The 21,459-nt window shown below is 38.0% G+C and overlaps 1 protein-coding gene across 2 annotated transcripts in view; it reads left to right on the forward strand.

The window, feature by feature from the left end:
- Window positions 1-21,459, forward strand: part of GLIS3 (GLIS family zinc finger 3) — a 117,105-nt gene that overhangs the window by 89,991 nt on the left and 5,655 nt on the right. The window contains exons 5-7 of one of the 2 annotated variants that reach the window (XM_014252240.2): window positions 2,820-2,961; window positions 7,884-8,043; window positions 15,831-16,012. In XM_014252240.2, the coding sequence (XP_014107715.2) occupies window positions 2,820-2,961; window positions 7,884-8,043; window positions 15,831-16,012 (484 nt within the window). The remainder of the gene's footprint in view (window positions 1-2,819; window positions 2,962-7,883; window positions 8,044-15,830; window positions 16,013-21,459) is intronic. The other variant, XM_088054597.1, reaches the window with a different exon arrangement.

A 21,459-nucleotide genomic window follows, 5' to 3' on the forward strand; every position in this document is an offset into this window, starting at 1 on the left:
TGTGGTAGTATTTTAGTGGCAATTTGAATTAGCAGTGTGCATCTGCTCTTGCACAAGACAGTGGAATATCCACCTCTTGCTCAGGGTATTTTTCATCATTTGTTCATTAAATACATACATGGTAATTCTAAAAGGACACATTATATACATATATTACATGTTTTGATACATATTTTTACACGTATGTATGCATGTGTAAGTTTATAGCCCTTGTGATTGTAAATACTTATTGACAATAGCCAATGCATAAAATAAGAACTATCCTCAGAAACCAGATCACAGCTATGTTTCTTTCTCTATTTTTGGTTTTCTATTGATGATCCTAGGTTTTCTTCATTTTAATAAGTTTTGAAAAACCGGAAGATTTATGCCAACACAGGTTGTCGAGATAGATTAGTTCTAAATATCGAATTATTTGTGAATGCAAGATTCCTGAACAGAGCAAATTAGAAAAATCTGTGAAATAGATGGTAGCCTATTTTATTTTACAGGAATTACTGAATTCTTGTAACTAATGTGTAAATACTTAGCTCTCCTTTTCTTGTTTTTCTTACTGTTTTATCCTTGAATGCTATCTGATATAGAAAATTGATCTTTTCTTAAAAAAATATTCTGACAATTTTACACAGGCAACTTCTGTGATTGTGTATTCTGTATGATAGAATCCTGATTCTTTTATAGAAGTCAGATTTTTCATATTATATTCACTTTAGATTCCATAGAAATTTAAATTCACATAAGGCTTATTAATAATGTAACTGTAAGGATTTGAATGAGGATGTATTTGACATTTAATTTCACTGACATTTAATTTCACTGAGTTGCATATATAGCAAAAGCTATATTACTAGTGATAGCAGCAAACCTAGCACAATTACTGGATTATAGCAGACAATGACATGTGCCGAAGTCAAAGAAATGTTTGTACTTATAACAGATTATAAAAATGGACAATAAATAAAATAATTTGTCAGGGTATTTCTTCCCTTCTCCCTCTTCCCCATTCACTCTCCCCCTTCCTTCAATGTTAGAATAACAAATGTACCTTGCAGAGGTAGTGTACCTTTGGGCTTAATAGTGACTGGCAAAGTTTTTAAGAGAAGGAGTCTCCATTGTGCAGAGTGTGTGCATAGGTATCACAGGCTATGTAGTGTCTCCAGATACAGGGTCAGGTGCTTATGATGTGTAACACCAACTCTCCACCCAGTTGCCATGGCTTTACAGCAATTTGAATGTTTATCACCAACTTGTGGCACAAGGGATCATCTTGTGGCAATGGGTCTTCTTATGCTTGTGTTCAGAATTGTTTCCTCTTGCTCTTTTGTTCTCCATTTGCCCCATCCCTGAGGTGTTTGAGGCAAGGTTGGATGGGGCTCTGATCAGCCTGATCTAGCAGAACGTCTCTGCCTGTGGCAGGGGTGTTGCAACTTAGTTCCTTCAAATTAAAACTGTTCTGTGATTAATTCCTAAGTACAGTATGTGCAGAAATTTGTCTTGTTCGTCTTTCTCCCCTTACAAGTTTTTTAGGGGTGCTAGGCTATGTTCTAGTTAACTGTTACCTGCTCACCCCCCTTGGCACCAAACAAGAGAGAAGCCTCAGTGGCCTCTGTGAGATTTACTTCTTGGGAAAGTGCAGCACATCCAAGAGCACCAGCTCAGGGTTCTTTCCATCATGCTGCACAAATCTGGATGACATGACAGGATATTTATGGGCATCTCAGCCACTGCAGTAGCCACATGTTTATAAGCACACACCTTCATTTTCCAGGCTTTTAAATGAATACACCAGCTAAAATGACTTTAAGGAACAGACAAATTTTTGTTAAATGTAACATCAACATCAGGCGGCAGATCAGGACAGGCATCAGTCCCAGCAGCCTGCAGCAACATCCATAACCTGCCCTAAACCTCAGGCTGCAGTTTGGCATTACAGCTCTACCAACCCTGTTAGGGTGCTGCAGCAGATCTTCTCCCTTTTCCTTATTTTGGTACTGTGATTTTTTTAAAATTGTAGTTTTTTACTGTATTTTATTGCAGCCTCACCTTGAGACTCTCCATCCAGTTTCATCCAAAGGAAAGCTCTGGTTATGAATTTGTGTATTAATTGTTTGTAGAGTGAATTTTCTGGTGGTCAGCCAGATTAACAGAGTTGCTGTTGGGTGGATCAGGTACCATGGAAATGGCCATGCATGCAGCTAGCTAACCCTAGTCCTAGTCTGTTTAGGAATGGGGTCTCAAGAAAACTTTAGTCCATATGAAGCGGTCCTATTTCCATCCTGACTTGCCTGTATATTACCTCTCCTGCTGTTTGTTCCCAGTCCCTCATTTCCAGTGTCATGAGCACCTTTGCTCTTCTGGTCCTGAGGTGAGGCAGTTCAGAGCACTGAACCAGCATGAAAATACTTGTATTTATTATAGAACTCCTCTGCTGATATAAGCAATGTCAGGCATTTGATAAATCTCCAACACCCCTTTATTAGGCAACTCCTCTCTTTTGCAGTGTGTGACAAAAGAGCACACTGAAGTCCTTCTGTCCAAGATCCTACCTGTACAAGTAGTCCTTGTCGTAAGAACAGTCTTGTCAAGTATCTGGAAGTGTTTTCTTCCTCAGATTCAAAAAGTGCCTGCTAGAATGAAAGGATGGTATTAATGAGGATTTAAAAGAGAAGATTTCTGATGGTGTTTCATCTCTTTCTCTAACCTCAACACTTCTTTATTATAACTTTTCACTGTCTTAAAGATTTTTGTGATTATTTCCTTTCTTTTGTCCATGTCCATGTTTTGTTATAATTTCTCCCTTTTTATCCCTTGTTTTTCAGTTGCGATCAAGCTCAGAGATTGGCCAGGACATCCTGAATGACTGCCTTGCAATCCAGCCCCTCCAGCCAGCCCTGTCACCACATGGTGCTGTAGATAATACCGTGGGACACTCCCCAGAGCCTGCTTGTGATATTTACCCAGGTATAGAAAAAGACAGATAGAAATCCGCTGTATAATTCCTCACTTTAATATTAGGGATCATTTTGTAGAGTAGAATGTACTCTGAAATCCATATCTATTTCATAAGAATACAGAATATGATAAGTAATATTAAAAAAAGATAGATTTTGAACATGTTTTTCTATGTTTTTTGGAGGGAAGCAGAAAATATCGTACTATACCCATGAAAAGACCTCATGCAACATAGATGGATATTTTTGCTTTATAGGTATTTGATTCTGCTACCAATTTACTTCTACCATTCTTTGTACACATCTTGAATACATTAAGCTTCTTTTAAAATCACTGTATTTTTCCTCTGACTTATTCATGGATCACATATCAGTTTTTCAATTGATCTGCATTAAGGAACTGAAATGCTGCATTATGAGTTCACATATTTTGACTACAAACACACAATAAACACATTTGCATTATGAATGTAATAATCCTATTTTATTCAGTTAAATATCTGAGATTTTCCTACTAAAATACCTTTGCCATACCTGCCTACATTTACAATTTTTGTTAACATTTCAAATAAATTTGAAACAATTGGTAATCTATGTGTGATAATAAACCTTAAAGCTCAAGAGTGCAATGGGCAGGATGTTAGTATTTTTTAATGCAGTATTTTAGTAGTTGTGAGTGCATCTGTTTTTAACTTTCAGGCAGCATGCATTACATCTTTTATCACTTCAAATTTTAAGTGAGAACCAGATTAGGAAGTGAATGAATTGGCTTCATTGATGTTATCTGCAGTGATGAAAATTACATTATATGAATTGTCCGCTTCAATAAGTGGTTTTATTTTACTGAGAGGCTTGTAAAGCTGTCAATTCTATTGCATGTTTTTGTCAAGGCTGCTGTGAGTCACACAATAGTTAGTGATGATGTAGGTTTATAAAACAAAAATCAGGATATTTAAAGCTGTGTTTGAGTGCATTCTAGTTTATTAAGTAGTTGGTATTGCTTGTATGCTGTTAACTTTTAAATACCTTAGTTTGAGTACAGATTGAGAGTGACATTTGCTGCGTGAAAGAAAAGGGAAATTTCAGACTTTAAAAATGAGATTTTGGCCAGAGAAACTCTGGGAACATGTAGCTGGTTATAGTTGTTTATTTTACATTGTACATTGAGAGGGAGTTGGATAGTAAGGAATGCTGAGATTTTAAAAAAATTATTTAGTGGTTTCACCAAGTGTAATATACAAAATTGAGGGATAATAAAGAAAGCATTTCCTTTTCTTTTCAAGCTCCTAGACAGAATGGAATGGGGCAGTATGTCAGATTTCAGACACTGAGGATATTCTCACAGGAGATTGCCACAGCAATCTGTTGAGCTCTCCTCCCTAGCTTCCAGACTATGGTTAAAAGTCCAGTTCTGTCTGCTGGGTCAGTCCAAGCACAGGCTGACAGTGGCTTGAACAAGCTGCTGCCCATGAGAAGCTGGGTAAAGCTGTTGCCTCCAGCCAGCCCTCAGCTGGCAGTTGTCTGCCATCGAGATGTCTCATAGACAGCTTCTGAGACTGAGACATTACTTTCTGTAGTCTCATTCATGCATTCATTCAGTACTTGATGTTTGCAGCACTACTAACTATGAACATTCTCTGATATTATACTTTATTGTGGTAGTTTCTTTCCTGGCACTGCTTTCTATTGTATGGCAATTTTTATAAGTTAATGTTTATGGTAATTATTCAACGTACTCTTATCAGCATTAATTTTTGTGTAAGTAATAATTGGCTTTCTCTTGCATGTGTTGTCAAGTATCTATAACTTGAAATCATGTTTCTCAGATTTCTCATAGTTTTATTCACTTGTGTTGTTTCACATCAGTTAATTGAGGGTATTATGTCAGGTATAGATCAACCCATGTCACTCCATTCTGGCAACTACCTAATCCAGTGAATAATTGAAATAAATTGATTCATTAACAGGATAATATACTATGCGAACAAGTGAGATAACTCCAAAAGGCAGGGAATTATTTTATTGAAATGGCAGCGTGAAAATTATTCATGTCCCATAGAGAGAAAAGTAAAATACACAAAAAAATAAGTGTCTTGACTCAGAGAAGCTACCCTTCAAAATTCACTAATTTTTATTTTTTTGTTTTTTGTAAATATAGTTAACAGCTTTGGGACTTCTGAAAAACTAAATACATTATTTTTACTGGGTACTGTTTGAGACAGCATATTAGCTAAAATGTCTCTGTACTACTTTTAAAGTAGAAGGAGGAATAGATTTTCATTCCTCCCGTGGTGTCCAATCAAACTTTTCTTACTTGAAGGTGACTTCACTTATTATTGATGCACATGTAAAGCAAAGGTAGGCTTTTTTCTTGTAGAAGAAGTCCACAGAATAAATGTTTGAAAGCAAACTATTAGAAATATGTAAGAAATGTCAAAAGTGTATGTTTAGATGCAGGTTCATTTTTTCTTGTGGTGATCACTGTATAGAGTGCCAGTACTGTTAAAATACAGAATCTATAAACACAGACACATTTAAATGAAATACCACAATAATCTTTTGGATTACACATCTTTTACTTGGAGTTAAGCCTCCAAAAGTTTTTTTTCTTATATTGTAGTCTTTGTGACTTCATAGAAGAGTAGACTATAATCTTACTAATACAGTAAGGTAGCATGACACAGTCTTTGCTTAAAACTAACATAAAATTACATTTATGGGTCTAAAGCAGGCAGACAGACTAAGGGCTGAGCACTGTGATAGTACCTAGGTTTTAATTTTGAGCAGTACCTAGGCATTTGGGTTTACTTGGGTCACAGAATGAAGATGTGAGCAATGTACTCATAATAACAAGAAGGTGATGAAGTTTTTTTTCTACTGTGAAATACTATGAAATTACTTTGTATACAGCAATCTAGAATCACTAAAACTGGAAGAACCATAAATAATGCAGCAGACAAAAAACACATCTTTTTACTCTGCTGTTTGGATAAAACTTGACCATTTCATATTTAAGCATAAACCAGAATGTGTAATTAATTTATAAGTAGTTCCTGAATATCACAATAAGCTCTGCTCCAGACCAAGCTCTAATGCTTGTCAAGTGCATGATTTTCTTTGCAAGTTGGAATTTAAAAATTGTCTCAGTAAAATTACAAAACTTATTTGAATTCTAAGTATTTTTTGAATAATGTCCTGTGCTGTATTGTGAAACTTTGACCTATGAGAATGACTTGCTGTGCTTTTCTTGAGCAGCACTTTTCTTTGGGTTTTTTTACCCCACTGAAATAGTACTAGGCTTGTGCACAGAATAAGAAACAATCCATTCCCCCACAAGTTTGTATATAAGGTCATAATAGGAAAGTAGATAGGTACAAAAGGCAGGTAGAAGATAAGGACACATACAGGAATTATTAATTAATGAAAGAATTTTATTATTTTAAATTTTATTAAAGCAGTTGTCCTACTGAGTCCCTAAGAGATGTCTGAAAAAAAGCAATCTATTTTTTTTGGAAAAAAGTGGTCTGTTTTCTCTTTAAAAAGTAGTTTGTTAAGGGTGACAGTCTTGGAAAGTAGTTACAGCTCATTCCTGTAAGAAAAAAACAAGAACAAGAAGGAAGAGCTGACACATGAATGGCCCTTTCTGTGAAGAACAGCATTTTATTCGATGCACACAGAATGGATGCAAAAGGAACAGTAATGTAGGACTACCAATAATGAAGAGGATCTCTGTTTTTCACCTTTTAGGATGAATTATTGCATACATATCTAGAACTCCTGATTATTGTGTAGTCCAAGGTAGGACTGTACACACATTGCAGGAGGCAAAAATGTGTTAATAAAATTATCTTAGTGTAAGGAGGATAGTTTGCTTCCCCTCAGACTTGCCCTTTTATTTACCAGTTTTGCTTATGAGTTTATAATTTCTGTTTTAAGACAACTTAATGGTTCTCCAAAAACTGCTGTAATGCTTGGGTTCCCATTTTTAAGAGCATTTACCAATGGACTGCAACAAACATTGTAAGCAGCACAGCCACTTGCACCATTTATAGCTCCATTCATTATGAAGAGACTGAACTTCAGAAACTGCAGCCCACTGAAAGAGAAGAAAATGAAAGGCAGGGATGTGATCTAGAGATGCCATGCTAGGAATGGCTTAAAATACTACTCCAGACCCTGCTCTATTGCGTCAGTAGTTTAATGTTTTCCAGTATCTATGATACGGCTTGCAAAATACCTGAAAAGAGATAGAATGGCCATCAGTGCAGATGTCCATGTGACAGATTAACTTTGGAGACTGGCTTGTTACCTTGAAAATGCAATTTTTACTTCTACTGTACTTCTTAATGCATGATGGTTTATTGAGTTTCATGTTCTCTGGAGACTTCAGATTTACAGATGAGCTGAGGATAAAGGTAAAACAGACGATAGGTTTCTCATTTGCTGGGCTTACCACTTACAACTCAATGCAACACATATCCACATATTTCTGGCTACAAAATCCTGTAGGGAAGTGTGGACTTCCTATGGAAAGTGAAAGAGGGGAATATATGCAAGTGATGCTTCCAAGTGCAAAAACTATTTCATATTTTTCTTTCTGTGCAGTAGTAAATCAGTTATTGTCAAGGAGCTCATAAATATTCCTTACAGAAATAGAAAGCTATATTTAGTAATTTAAAGAAAAACAACAACCTTGCAAATATATGTATGCAACTAACTGAGCTACAAAATTAAACCTTCACACTGTCTTAATCTACATGGTAAGAACTCTCAGCCCTACTCCAAATTCATAATGTCAGTAATTAGAGAAGAGGTATTTTGGTGGCAGAAATTGTTTTTAAGAGTACTGATTTGATGATAGTAAGTCAAAGATGCTCTTCAATTAGTGTTGTTTCCTGCCTGATGAGCGTCATTTCTCTCTTTTACTTTCAGCAGCTGGGATCCCCAGCACACAGATAAATCAAAGTGGAACAGCAGCTGGGGCAGTGTCCTTGTCCCACCCTGGCAGCCACTCTTCTCCAGGACATAACATACAGGGCAGTCCTCTGCATCCTCCCCAGATACCTCTTCTTGCGGCTGCAGACTCAGAGAGGTATGACCCTGTGTTTCCCACCTTGAGCCTGAGGCTGGACTATCTTCAGAGCTGCCAGGATGGGGGAAAAACAATTGTTGGTGTACAGAAAGGCACTGTTGGCAGCCCTGGCCTAACAACTGCTCTGGGTAGGGGTTTATCAGGGGAAGGAGAGGTGAAATGGACAATGTTATTCCAGCCTGGGAGGGAGACTTTCCATCCGTCTCCATTTCAGGGACTTCCTCCAATCCCTTCTTGAATGCAACAAAGGGCCCAAGCAAGGAGGATTATACCAGTTGGGACAGTGAACTTCAGATGACCACAGCCATATCTTACAGAATGGGGCCCCTGAGATTCATGTTTCTGTTTCACTGTGGGAGAAGAGTCATATTCTATCAATATTCTCCCAGTACAAAGCATTTCTGAAGGATGACTTTACCTTTCTTTTTATAAATTGCCATTTTATGAAGAACAATAGATAACAAGCAGATTTTTATTTCACCAGTTTTAGAGTTTGATTTATAATCAGGATTTATTTTATGACAATTATGTATGTTTCATTATATGCTTGTTGGGTATTGTAAATTCTATGATTTTAGGTATTTCAGTGACATAAAAACCAATTGCTTGGATGTGTTTTGATTTTCATCCTGAGGCATTCCCTAAATTATTTTCACCAATCTTTCCCATGATTTAGGTAGTGTATGGTACTACAGCTGTGGAAATCCATAGTTCATTGAACTGGATATCTACCAAATCTCAAGTCTGAGGAGACCTAAATAAATGTTTTTTAGAGGAAAAGTCAGGAAGATAGCATCATCACATGAAATACTAAAGTCTTACTATCTGCTAATGGATACTTAAACATCATCTTTTAAATTTCTTTTTCAGTGCTTTAAGTGATAAATTGCTGTATTTCACTAATGTATTTCAAAGTATTTAGTTTCCTTGAGTGACAGATATGGCAGTAATTTGAAGAGTACAAAATCCCCAATTACAAACCCGAAAACAATATTCACTAGATTTCAATTACTGGTAAATGAGCATAATTTCTTTGGAGGAAAGCAATATTCACTCTGCCTCGTATCACGAAGATAGAAGAACATGATGTCTTGGGAAATTAACAACAGGTTAAGTACATTATTATTATTTCAGACTTCACATGTGAATTCAGCCAGTTCTGGAGCCACTTGAAGTTGTTGAGCTTTTTGTACATCAGTCTGAGATGGAGCTCACTGCCTCATGATCACTGGAGCTCACCTACTTGGTTCATTCCTTCCTCCCCACTCCTGCCCCCATCATCCTGGTCTTTTTCCCTTGTGCTGGCTCTGGCCCTCTGTGCACACCCTCTGTCCATGCTCTCTTGCCTGACACAGAGGTTTTTCTGTCCCAGTATAGTTTTCTCTTCAGTGCATGGCCTGTCTAACATCCATATTCAATGATTGCCAGAGCATGAGGTGACAGGCAGGGACGCATTAATAGGTGTTAAAGGTATAAATGTCATTACAAAAGACAATGATCTTACTAGCCCATTTCTGACGTTCATCTTCTGTAAAACCATAGCAGAGGTGCCTACAGTGAGACTTCATTCATTCAATTAATTGAATGCATTTCAGATGTCAAGATAATAGAGTACTCTACAGAATAATAAAAAGCTAACATGGCATACTCCTTTTTCATGTGTTAAGTGTATACATGCGTTCTAAAAAGGCTTGAAGTGCTAATTCCCCTATTTGGAGCTGCTTTGGATTAAAAAAACTTACAGTGTCTTCTTTTAAGTAGTGTGACAAATGGAAATTTAAATTCAGAAAAGGAAAGAAGTATTATGGCAATGTTGTTTTGATTGCATTACACAGGCTAAAAGTTAAGGGAAATGTGTAAAAGAAAAAGTGAGGCAGAATCTACATCTTGAATCTAACAGTACACTCGCCTAGGGGCCTTGCGAGTTGGCTGACACCTCACTTCATGGGTGTGATGAGAACAGTGAAAATGTGAACAAATCTTCAGCAGAGAAAGTAGCAGAGGTGGTGCCTTTGAAAGGTGTGATTAATCCGGTTTATTAAAACCTCATTGTTGAGAGGACTGCAGGATTTAGGGGTGCTGCCAGAGGTTTTGTTGGCCTGCATGCTCGAAAGAGTTGGACTAGATGACCTTTGAAGGCCCCTTCCAACCCAAACTATTCTGTGGTTCTATGCTGTGTGGTTCCCAACACACTGTGCACGCCCAGGGTCATTTCAGAGCTAGGACACTTGATCCAGCAGAAGGCTGAATTTGTTGGACTGAAGCTGATCCAAACTGGCCTGGCTGTTTGATGACATTGAGGGCCAAGCCTGTGCCACTTTTTGGACAGCCGACTTGAGTTTATGAGAGACAGAGGCAGAAGGAAATAAGCACTTTCTCTACATTTCCAGATACCATGGGCTAGAGAAATAATGGGAGTGTTTCTTTCGTCTTTGTCTCCTAGGTGGTGTGAGGGGAAAGTGTGGACTTGATGAAACCATATTAATGTGAGAAACTGAGCCAAACATGGAATATCTTACATTGCATTCATTATATGTACAAAACTCTGAGAGCTCATAGTGCAAGGCAGTTAGAGAGAGTTTTAATCTAACAAACTACTTAATTTATCAAAGGGGAGAACATAAATTATAAAAGTGCAGATTTATGTTTTGTCTCTCCCAGCTCTTCAATACTAACTTTGAGTGCTCCACTAATATGAAGTACTGCAACTATTCAATGAAGGTACCAAATGTGTACCTAAAAGCATATTTGTAACAGGGAATATATACTTAACTTCCTTTTCACTCACTTCTGTAATACAAGAAGTCATGAGCATACAAATAAGCTGAAAGAATAATCTAATTAAAACTCAGATCAAAAATTATGGTTTAACATATTGTTAACATATGTGGCTCAGTGCCCCAAAACTGATGGTGCTAAATGTTTGAAATTAATATTTTTAAATTCTTTCTTTATATAATGAATTATCCAAACACATATCTTGCTTTTGAGCAAGAACTAGCCTGTTAATCAGTTGTGAGAAAATAACAAAATTTTTTGTGAACTCAATGGAATCCCTTCCAGGTGATTTTTTTTATCCACCTGTGAACTGGAGCTAGCAGTATGCCCCTAAAGCATGATGCATCCCAGCTTCACAGGAATTTCTAGAGACTGTGTAAGGCTGACAAGAAGAACTTAGAGCCAAACTGTTAAGTTTAGCAGTACCATTGCTCTATAATAAGTTCTGCAACAGTGTTTCTTTTTGCTTATTTGAGTGTGTGGTTATATTCCCTTTATGATTTCACTGTAATATAGTAAGTAGCTCTAAGCTAGACTTCCAGAAGCAAAAGCCTCTGTGCAGTTCTACCCAAGAAGCCAAGACACCCAATCTTCACGTTACAAACCCTTTTTGTGTGTAGCATACAAAGGGCTGCCCCTAAGGAGGTCTTTAGTTAACAGTGTGGTTTTGAAATAAGTACATCAGCTTCTTCCCAAGTGTGGGATACTTCAGAGGATTGCCTATTAATTACGTTTTCTCTTTAGTGGGTAAACAACACATATAAATGACAAATGCTTGAGTTAGAGGAGTCAGTAAAGCTAACCCTGGACCTGAGCTATAGACTCAAAGAATCCTAGAATAATTTAGGCTGGAAAAGACCCTTAAGACCATCAAGTCCAACTGTCAGCCTAACAGTGCCAAGGCCACCGCTAAACCATGTACCCAAGTGCCACACATCCACATGTTCTTTAAGTATCTTCAGGGGTGGTGACTTCACCACTTCCCTGGGTAGCCTGGTCCAATGCCTGCCCACCCTTTATACAAAGAAATTTTTCCTATTGTTCAATCTAAACCTTCTCTGGCACAACTTTAGGATGTTTCCTTCTTGTCCTGTTACTTGTTACTTGGGATCAGAGACTGAATCCCACCTGGCTACAACCTCTTTTCAGAGCAAACCTAGCAAAGTTTGGAATTTTTCTCACACTTTTTTTTTCTTTTTGTCCAAAGGCATCTTTTTCCTTTTCTCCAAATTTTCAAGAAACTTAGTTCTCTGATACAATCTAGGCACAGAAAATACTGAGGTATTTTATAAAAAGTTACATAGTCTACCTCCAAGGAGTCTGTATATTGAGCTGCCTGCTCACAGCTTCCTTCCCTAAATTCCACTTTAAATTCCACTTTAATTCTCCTTTTGTCTTCTCACCAAAGAGAAGGTGAGGTACCGGTCAGAGGGGTGGTTCTTTCTTCCTGCTATCCCTTCTTTCAGCTAGATTTTGGTTTTCTTGCCCAAAATATTTCTGTTATACAAGAAGATTGCATTCCTAAAAAAAACCCTAAAAACATTCTAGATATGTTCCTTAAACTGCTGAAGCCCAGTAAAAAGGACTCAGCTAGTTAAGAGAGCATAAATTGTGTTTACAAGTTGTTCAAGGAAAACTATGGCCTATGAAGAAAAAAAAAAAAGACCAAGTTTTTCAGCTTTAATGTTCAGTTTCTACTTCAGAAACATATCTGTAGCAACCATAAGGATTCATTTTGTCTGAATGGTGACATTGGCTTTAATTTACAGTGCAAAGCTGAGGAAAAAAATAAGAATGAAGACAGAACTACATCCAACATAGTTAATATAGTTCCTGTCTCAAATATTTAAAGTTAGTAGGATTTTGTGCCATAGTGTAGAATGGATTAATGGTAGGTATATTATGTCTTTTATATGCAGATGCAGTTTCCTTTCTTTCAACATATTTTAAAAGAATACTTGGTTGCAGTGAAATAAATTGAGGAGTTGCAAAGCGCTTGGGTTTCTAGGTGAAGAAACATCTTACATATATTCTTGCAACAGAGACATAAGAAGTTGTTTCCCTACTGCACCAAGAATTTATTTGTAGCGTGGCCAACCATGATAATATAAACTAAATGAAAGTACTATATAAATACACCATTATATATGCACCGAATATTAGGACTCTTAGATTTTCTCTTTCTTTCCTTTTCCACATATTTCTTAGATTGTGCATGTAGTTGTAGTGACTGCTGTCTGGACCAGCTCCAGTAAACAAATGCTAGAGTAAAATCTCTTTTTTGATAAGGTCATAACCAGTCCTGTTCATTAACAAACCCCCTTTGTATGTGGCATTTTAACCAATCTCATCAAAACAGGTAAGCTTTGGTAACTTTGTCATCCATCTTGCTTACTACCAAATCTAGTCAATCCCCAGCAAGACACTTTTTCACAGCTAAAATTGGAAAAGAAAAATTTTCTTAATGGCTCCAGAAACATTCCTGCTCAGATTTTACATCTCTCAGGCATAGGAAAGGGCAACTTTCTGCAAATCTGGCTGGTTCCTGATTGAACTGACACCTGGGCTTGACTATAGCTCTTGATTGCAGTTTCCAAGTGGTTGCAAGCTGGTCCTGAGTGTTTCAGGAATAAAATTAAATTAGCTGTTCTCACAGGAATATAATGAGGTGTGTTCAGAGACAAATCTGGGCTGCGACAAGTACAAGTTTCTTTCTTGTTAAGCAGAAGGAAAGAAAAAGTAGATAACTGTAGTCATGGATGTGGGTAAGCCAGGCTGATTAATAGATAGTTATAAAGACCACTTATTTCTACTAAAAAGGAATCCTGTCTGGCTGTAAAATATAGTGCAAAGGTAAATCTGTAAAAAGGTTAATCTGTAAAACTCTGCTTTCCACTTTGTGTTTTGAAAATGATTTTTCCTGTTAGGAGCTACTTGTTAAAATAATTTTTCAGAAATTAATTTTCAGAAATTAATCCTGAAAACACAAAGGATTATATCCCCTGATTTTTAAAATAATAATAGTATTTAAAGACTGTGCTGGCTCTCAATCTCTGGCAGGAGATAACAGTCTCTCTATGTGACTACTATACAAGAAACTAACTCCAGTTATTATTCAGGAGACATATAACCAGGTAGTTATAGAACATTTTAAAAAGCTCTGATATTTTTATCACAATATAACTACTGATTTTTCTTCCTCAAAAAAATTTGTACTCTAGTATTACTGTGAAATATGTGCATGCTTTGTTCTCTTCCTCCCTGGTATGTCTTTCAGTCTACGCTGCATCAGTTATCTGGAACAATGAAATATTTGACACAATAAAGACTCAATGGCTCAGTAGTAACATCTTTATTTCCTCGATCCATATAGCATTTCTGAAGTAATATATGTTTATGAAGTTGATATCACATCAGTACCAGGACCATCCAAACCCTACCTAATATGCTTAAAAATGTGCTTTCACAGAAAGCTGAATAGGCAGTACATCATCCAAAGTTCATCTTGAGACTTGTTACACTCCAAATGTAGATTATGGTTCACCAGAAATGTAGTAAATACCTTTCAAATGAAGTCAAAATCATGCAGATAACATGTGGCAGATACAGTTTCTTAGCTGCAGCAGGAAAGATCTCAAGTGACTTGGATTTAAATAGAGTTTCAACGTGTATGATGACCCTGCCCAGAGGTGTTCTGTACACCTGCTACTGGAGCTGCACCTTCTGTTGTATTCAGGGTGTGACAAAAACTTCCTTACACTTCTTCAGGAAAAACAAGGCTTTTTATTAGGTTAAAAACAAGTCATCTGGTATATTGAGGCCCAGTCTTAGGACAACAGGGATTCATACTTTAGAGCACAGGCAGATTATGTTAAGTGCAGGCACTCTCTTCTAGCAGCAGCCAGTGAACACACAGAGAAAAATATTCCTCCTCAGCAGACTTGCAGCTTATTTTTAGTGGTGGAGAGACAGGCTGATCTGCAACAGGATTACCACATCCCTTTCCACTCACCCTCTTGCAGAAATATCATGGTTCTTTTTTTGGTGTTGTGAATGTTCCAGCTCTCCTCTCATTGATGAAAAAGTGGTCCAGAGCCATTCCTGAGCTTTCATTAACTAGCCAGATCCCATCAGTCTTTTGGGTGGTTTGGGGCACAGACAGAAGTTCTTAAAATCGCAGCTTTCTGTCTGCAAAAAAGATTGCATGACCTATCTGTGATGTACTTTGACATATGCAGTTTTAGGAAAATGCAGAAGAAAATCAGTAAAAAGTTAAATTCCATAAAACTCTAGTGTAAAATCTTAAAAAGTAGTTCATACCCTTGAAGTGCCAGTAGTGACAGAGCTGTGCAAAACATACCACTGAGGTGATGAACCTCTGTGGCAGCTGCACCACCAGATTTGTTCTCAAGCATTCTTTCTTCTGCCAGGAAAGTTTAAAGTTTGAGTCCAGATCAGCATTTTGATGTGGTCAGATTCTGGAAGCAATTAAACACTTGCCCTTACCTGCATTATATTGACATCAAACTATTTATTTTCAAATAGCTCTATGTAACATACGAAAATTTCTAGAGCCTGAAACCTGGGCCTGAACCTAACACCTGACTCTTCAGTGACCAATGACCTGAACTGATCTCTCACTGTCAGTGAGGAAGGGCAGCTATTCATTGATAAATAAATACAAAGCCTTACAATAAACAACTGGCAATGCCTCCAAAATGAGGTCCCCCTTGAGGCATCTCCTCCAATTATGACTTAGACAAATGCAGAGAAGGAGTGGGTCAAAAGTAGTTTTCCATGATAAGGGGCAATTCAGCCTGCTAATTTCCCAGATGTCAAGTCTAATGATATGTCACCATTTAAAAATATGTCATCTTTATTTGGGCTGCACACTGTTATTTCAGAAGTCTGTATCTATGCAAATAACTAAAGTGGTGTAAATAAAGTAAAAACAGTCTTTATCTCTTATGTATTGGAGATATTACAGCTTTGTGGTTTTGAACTTCTAGGTTTGTTGCTCCAGCTCCTTCTCCTCATCACATCAGCCCCCAGGGAATGTGCATTCAACAGCCCATGATGCAGAGACAGGCTCTACAACCTCCTCAGCTTCCACAGCTTGCAGGGATGCCTCTGAAGACATACCAATCAGCAGAAAGCCCTACTTTTCAGCCAAATGCCCTTCACATCCAGGGTAAGAAGGAAGAATCTTCATCATTGATGTTAGTTGTTTGTTGCTATTGCTTATCTTTAAATTAAGTGCTCCAGGGACTGGCACTGATATTTTTAAGGTACTTTTCCTTGAAAGACCCTGGGAAGTAGCCTTCAGAGCCATGCATTCAGACTTCTTGAAAATTCTTACCTTAGCTAGTTGTTATTCATCCTGGTTTCTCTTCAGACTGATTTTCAGTGCTGCTCCTGAAACAGAATGGCAAAAAAATCTGTGATAACTTTTAATTTTCTATTGTTACACCTCTAATCCCTCCTGATTTAGCAAGTAACTTAACTAGGTTTTCAAGAGGTAGGATATTTTTCTCCCATGTACTTGCAGAGAGATGGAGAACTCTTCTGTAAGCATGAAGACCCTTGCAGCTGTGTTCCCACTTGTGCTGTGTAATCAGCTTCTATGTAGAAGACCTCTCTCTCTCTCTCTCTTCAATCCTGTGCATTTCTTCTGTAGCCCAGAAGAAAATTAACAACTCGTGGGTTGTTTTGTTTGTTTGTTTTTCCTGGCTGGTATGGAAACTGAATGCTAATTACCTTAACATTTCAGGACTGTGTTGACAGAAGTACTGTTGTTTCCTCTCAGTTATAGACACAAGGTACATAGCAGACTGGACTTTTAAACATCTTAGGATTCTGCTTATTGATCAGGCTTCCTCAGAATTATCCTTGTAGGTATCACAGGAAACATCCTGGGAAGAGCAAGGTGTATTGGTTTGGCACAGCCTGGTTTTTGGTAGCAGCGGGGCCACAGAGGTGGCTCCTGTGAGAAACTGCTGAAGCTTCCACCACGTCCAGCAGAGCCAATCCCTGATGGCTCTGAAGGTGGACAGGCTGCTGGCCAAGGCTGAGCCAATTAGAGATATAACACCTCTGTGATAAAAGATTTAAGAAGAAAATAAAAAACAAAGTAGACACACAGTTTTGCTTCTAGTCAGAGAAGAGGAGGAGGTGAGAACATGTGAGGGGAACAACATGGAGTCACCAAGGTCAGTGGAGAAGGAGGGGGGGAGGTGCTCCAGGTGCTGGAGCCAAGATTCCTCTGCAGGCTGTGGTGAGACCATGGTGAAGCAGCTGTGCCCCTGCAGCCCATGGGGATCCACAGGGGATGCAGAGATCCACCTGCAGCCCCTGGGGAAGGTGCCCATGCCAGAGAGGGTGGATGTCTGGAGGAGGCTGTGGTCCTGTGGAAGACTCGATGGAGAGAGGGGTCCCTGCTTCCAGGCTGGAGCAGCCTGTCCTTGGAGGGCAGTTCCCCATGGAGGCGTGACCCACACCGCAGCAGTTTTGGGAGGACTGCTGCTCATGAGATTGGAACCACATCAAAGAAGTTCATGAAAAACTGTGTCCCATGGGAGGGACCCCATGGTCTCACAGGGGAAGGATTCCTCACCCTGAACAGTGGAAGAAAACCTCAGGTGATGAAATAACCAAAACCCCCATGCTCTGTCTCCCTGCATTGTTGGTGAGAAGGAAGGAGGTACTGGGAGGGGGGGGAAAAGTTTTAAGGGCTCATTTTACTTCTCATTATCCTTCTCTGATTCTGTTAGTAATAAATTTCACTTTGCAACCTTAAGTTGAGCCTGTTTTTCCCTTGAAGTGTTTTCTGCCTTATCTCATTCCTGAGCCCTTCATTAACTTTTTTCCCTTTTTCCTTCCGCTGCTGAGCTGTAGCAGGGGAGGGTGAGCTCTTGTGGGTGCCTGACGTTAGGCCAGTGTCAAACAACAACACAAGGCTTCTTCTATTTTCTTCCACTGATGTAAGTAGTCTCTCTAGAAACAAAGAGAAGAAACTGGCATCTCCCTGAGTTCATAAAAGTGAAGGAGAGAAAGGAAAGTGCCAATCCTGTTACATTCTTCATATTGAACTGGCCGTAGAGCAGCAGGATCTGAGGCAGGTGGTTTTCTCCACAAAGTAGTAATTCCTTACATCACTGATCAGTACTAGAAGAACATGAAATTTCCCAATGGGCGTAAGCAATTATCGTTGGCTTTCTATATTCTCCGATATTTCACTAATAATGTATGGCTAACAGAGTACAGGGTGAAATTTCTTAATAAACAGTTCATTGTCATATGACATATGTGAAAACATGCCAGAACAGGTCCAGTAAATTCCTAGTGCAAGGCTTGAAGCTTGTCCTTCTCAGGAACATTCAGGTTAGCCCTTCTCTTTCCACAGTACAAAACATTTATTTATTTTTTTTCTGAACATTTGGCAAGAACTCATCTTCTGGAAAGGCATCAAGACATTAAGGTCTGTCTTCTGCCAGGACCAAAACTTGTCTTTCAATTATACAGATGGCTTTACCACCTTCTTCCTCTCATGGCCATGGAAATTTTAGGAATCCTAGAAGCTGTGAGCACAACCAGTTGCTCTAAAGTAGAAGACTTTCCACAGAATCCTGCCTCCAAGGAGTTCACAAATCACCCTGGATTAATTGTTGCTCCACGCAGGGCTTGCACTGGCTTGTGCAGCAACCTTTGTATCTGTCTGGGCATCTTCTCTTCAGGACAGGCCAGAACAATGCTACTGTGTTCCCATCTCCCTCTCCTACAGTCAAAAGAGGATTTAAAAGGACAAAATATTCCTTACAAGAAGAAGGCCCAGTACAGACCCTCATCTGAGCGAATGTCACATTTGAGTTGAAGCCCTATTACACATCCAAGTTTAAGATACAGTTTAATACTATCTTCTGAGGTCAAAAAATGGTTGGCTTTCAGAGGCTTGGACCCACGTTAGCATTACTGTGTCTGCCTCACTCTCCCAGGAAAGCCTATGTTGAAAATAGACACTGCTGACAGGAATTATTTGCACACAGATAACAACTCAAAGTTCAAATTTTAAAGATCTTTGCACTTAAAACTGATATAAAGACAATGTAGAATGAACATTTAATTATTTTTTTTAGTATTGAAATATAATACAGTGCAATTCAATACCCATAATGTGGGTATTAAATGTCTTTACAAAGATGAAGTAACCTATTGTCACTGTACAAGGTATTTTGTCAGAATATACTCCTTCCAGCTTAAGCACAGCTGTCTCATCCTATATTCCACACTGAAAACATTGTCCTGTGTGCCTTCAAGGCTTGCCTAAACTCTCTCAAAAGCAGATGTTTCAAGAGTTCATGTTTTTCCAATACCAACACAAAGACTGCTGTCTTCCTTGGTCAGTTCATTACAATGCAGAAAAACACCATGGAGTTATCGCCATACCATACTACTATGTATACAAGAAGTGGCTGTGGGAAGTTCTGTTAATTTCTATCTCCTGCAGTTCATAACCTGCCTTTTCAAGATTTAAAGTGCTGTAACTATAGCCACTTCAGCTCAATATGCTACTAGACAATGGTGACAATTTGCCTCAGTATGTAGTCTTAAGCTTTTCAGTTCTATTCAAATTAGCTTTATCAAGGAAGAAGGAGTTTCATTGCCCAAAAGCTTTTTGAAGAAAACAAGTTCTAAACAGATGCAATTTCTGAAAGCCTGAACATCTTAAAAGATCATGGTGATCTCAGAGTACTATCTTTTAGAGAGAAATATCAAGACGGACAGCCTTCTTTTATCTAATAGCTATTTGTATTGCAAAATGTCTTTTTCTTTCATTGTCTACAGTTCAAGTTTTATTATTTGTTCTGAGCGATTTTCAGCATACACAGTAATGTCAGAGAGTGTTTTCTATCGCCTCAGTTAATATTACATAATTGACTAAATATTCCCTTTTCTTGGTCTTCTGAAATTCACAATATCCTTTGCTCCATGGAATGTTTGGAAGCGATGATGTTAGATGCCTCACTGAGCTGCAGAAGTGAAGCTCTTAGTTTCCTTTCATTAGGTTGTAGCATCTTTTACTGTATTACCATTCCATAAATCTGAAACTATCCTGACCTGGAGACTGGAATAACAACTTCTCAGCTAGATGCGGTTGTATGCTAATGTAATATGTGTTTGTAGACAGAAGACAGTGCAGGCGCTGGAAATCTGCAACAATTGTCCTAGCCACCTGTATTGTACTAGCGGTTCTTCTCAACCATGGAAAACTACCTCTCTCAGGAGAGGTGTCTGAAGATACAGGCACCTACAGTACACAGGCAGCTGCAAGAGTAAGTATTGCTTGCTCTGAGAAAAGCCAGAAGAGATGTGCTAGGTGCGAAAGGAAAGAACAACAACAGAAGTTCCCTCTTTGCAGTGAAAAAATTTATTGTGCTTGTAGTATAGAGTAACGTAAAACCTTTTTGGGCATGGGAAAAGCTGACTTGCTTTTGGATGAGTCTGATACTGTGAATATTTTTGCACTAGATATCTAGTTGTCCTTTAAGACTCTGCTTATATATGTGAGTTAAGCTGATGATCAGAGCTGTCTGAGTCATGGAAGAAATAAAAAAAAAATGCAGTGTTCATTTAAAGAAAATAATAAATTGTTATTTCTTTAAAAAAATTATTAGCTGATATGAGTTAGTTGTACTAGTGCCTCTATACAGACAGATCTACTAGTAACACCTATCTTTAAATTACAAATAAGATTTTAATAAGCAGAAACATTTCTATTTTTTCACTTTTGCAAATTAGTCTGTTAGTACAGTATGTGACTTGGATCTCTCTCTTACTCTCTCTTTTCCTTTTGTTCTTCACAGCCAGATGGTACAACATGATTACTTGGTGTTTGTGTAATTTGTCTAGTGGACATGCAGAAATATACCACAAAGAAACACTATCTTGAAGTATTTCAGACCAAAGACAGCTGAAATTTCTACATGCCATAGCATCAAAGGCTACTCATGCATGGCATATATTTCTGAATGGCAACTATAATGATTTTCTTGAGAAAATATTCTCTTTCCTGTGACAGGCAGAGAGATGACTGAGGAGGCAATAGATGTTCATCAGAAACTTCCTACCATATGGAAATTATAATTGTGGCAGTCATTCATTACATATCTATAATTAAATCTTTGCCTACAATTGAATAGGATAAGGATGATATTACAAATGTATGTGGACCACAACTGCACATGTGAATTTGAGCTAAGTGGTCTGCCAGGGCTTTTTAGATGTTCAGCATCTCTCAGGACAAGGCTTTTTAAGTGATAAAAAACCAAGAACTTCTTGCTTTTAGAAGCAATTCTTAGAGCTTACAGCTTTTATCATATCGAAAAATATTACACTTTCCCAAGGAAGTAATGCTGTCATGTCAGAAAAGTAGCTGTTTTTTCTGTACCTTGACATCGTAAGTCTTGGCTGTAATGTACTGATTCAAAGAAACACAGATGATGTAAACTTAACAGTTTAATAAGAGACAAATTTATACAATCCAGAATTGCAGCTGACACATTCAGTTGCTGGAACTTTATTAGCAAACATGTTTGTCTTTTTTTCAGTTTTTCCAGTGCTGTGTGAAGACAAAGAAAACTG

This window comes from Pseudopodoces humilis, chromosome 4 (genome assembly GCF_049639895.1).
Source record: "Pseudopodoces humilis isolate 2021_Gansu_Grassland_sample_001 chromosome 4, ASM4963989v1, whole genome shotgun sequence".
Lineage (NCBI taxonomy): Eukaryota > Metazoa > Chordata > Aves > Passeriformes > Paridae > Pseudopodoces > Pseudopodoces humilis.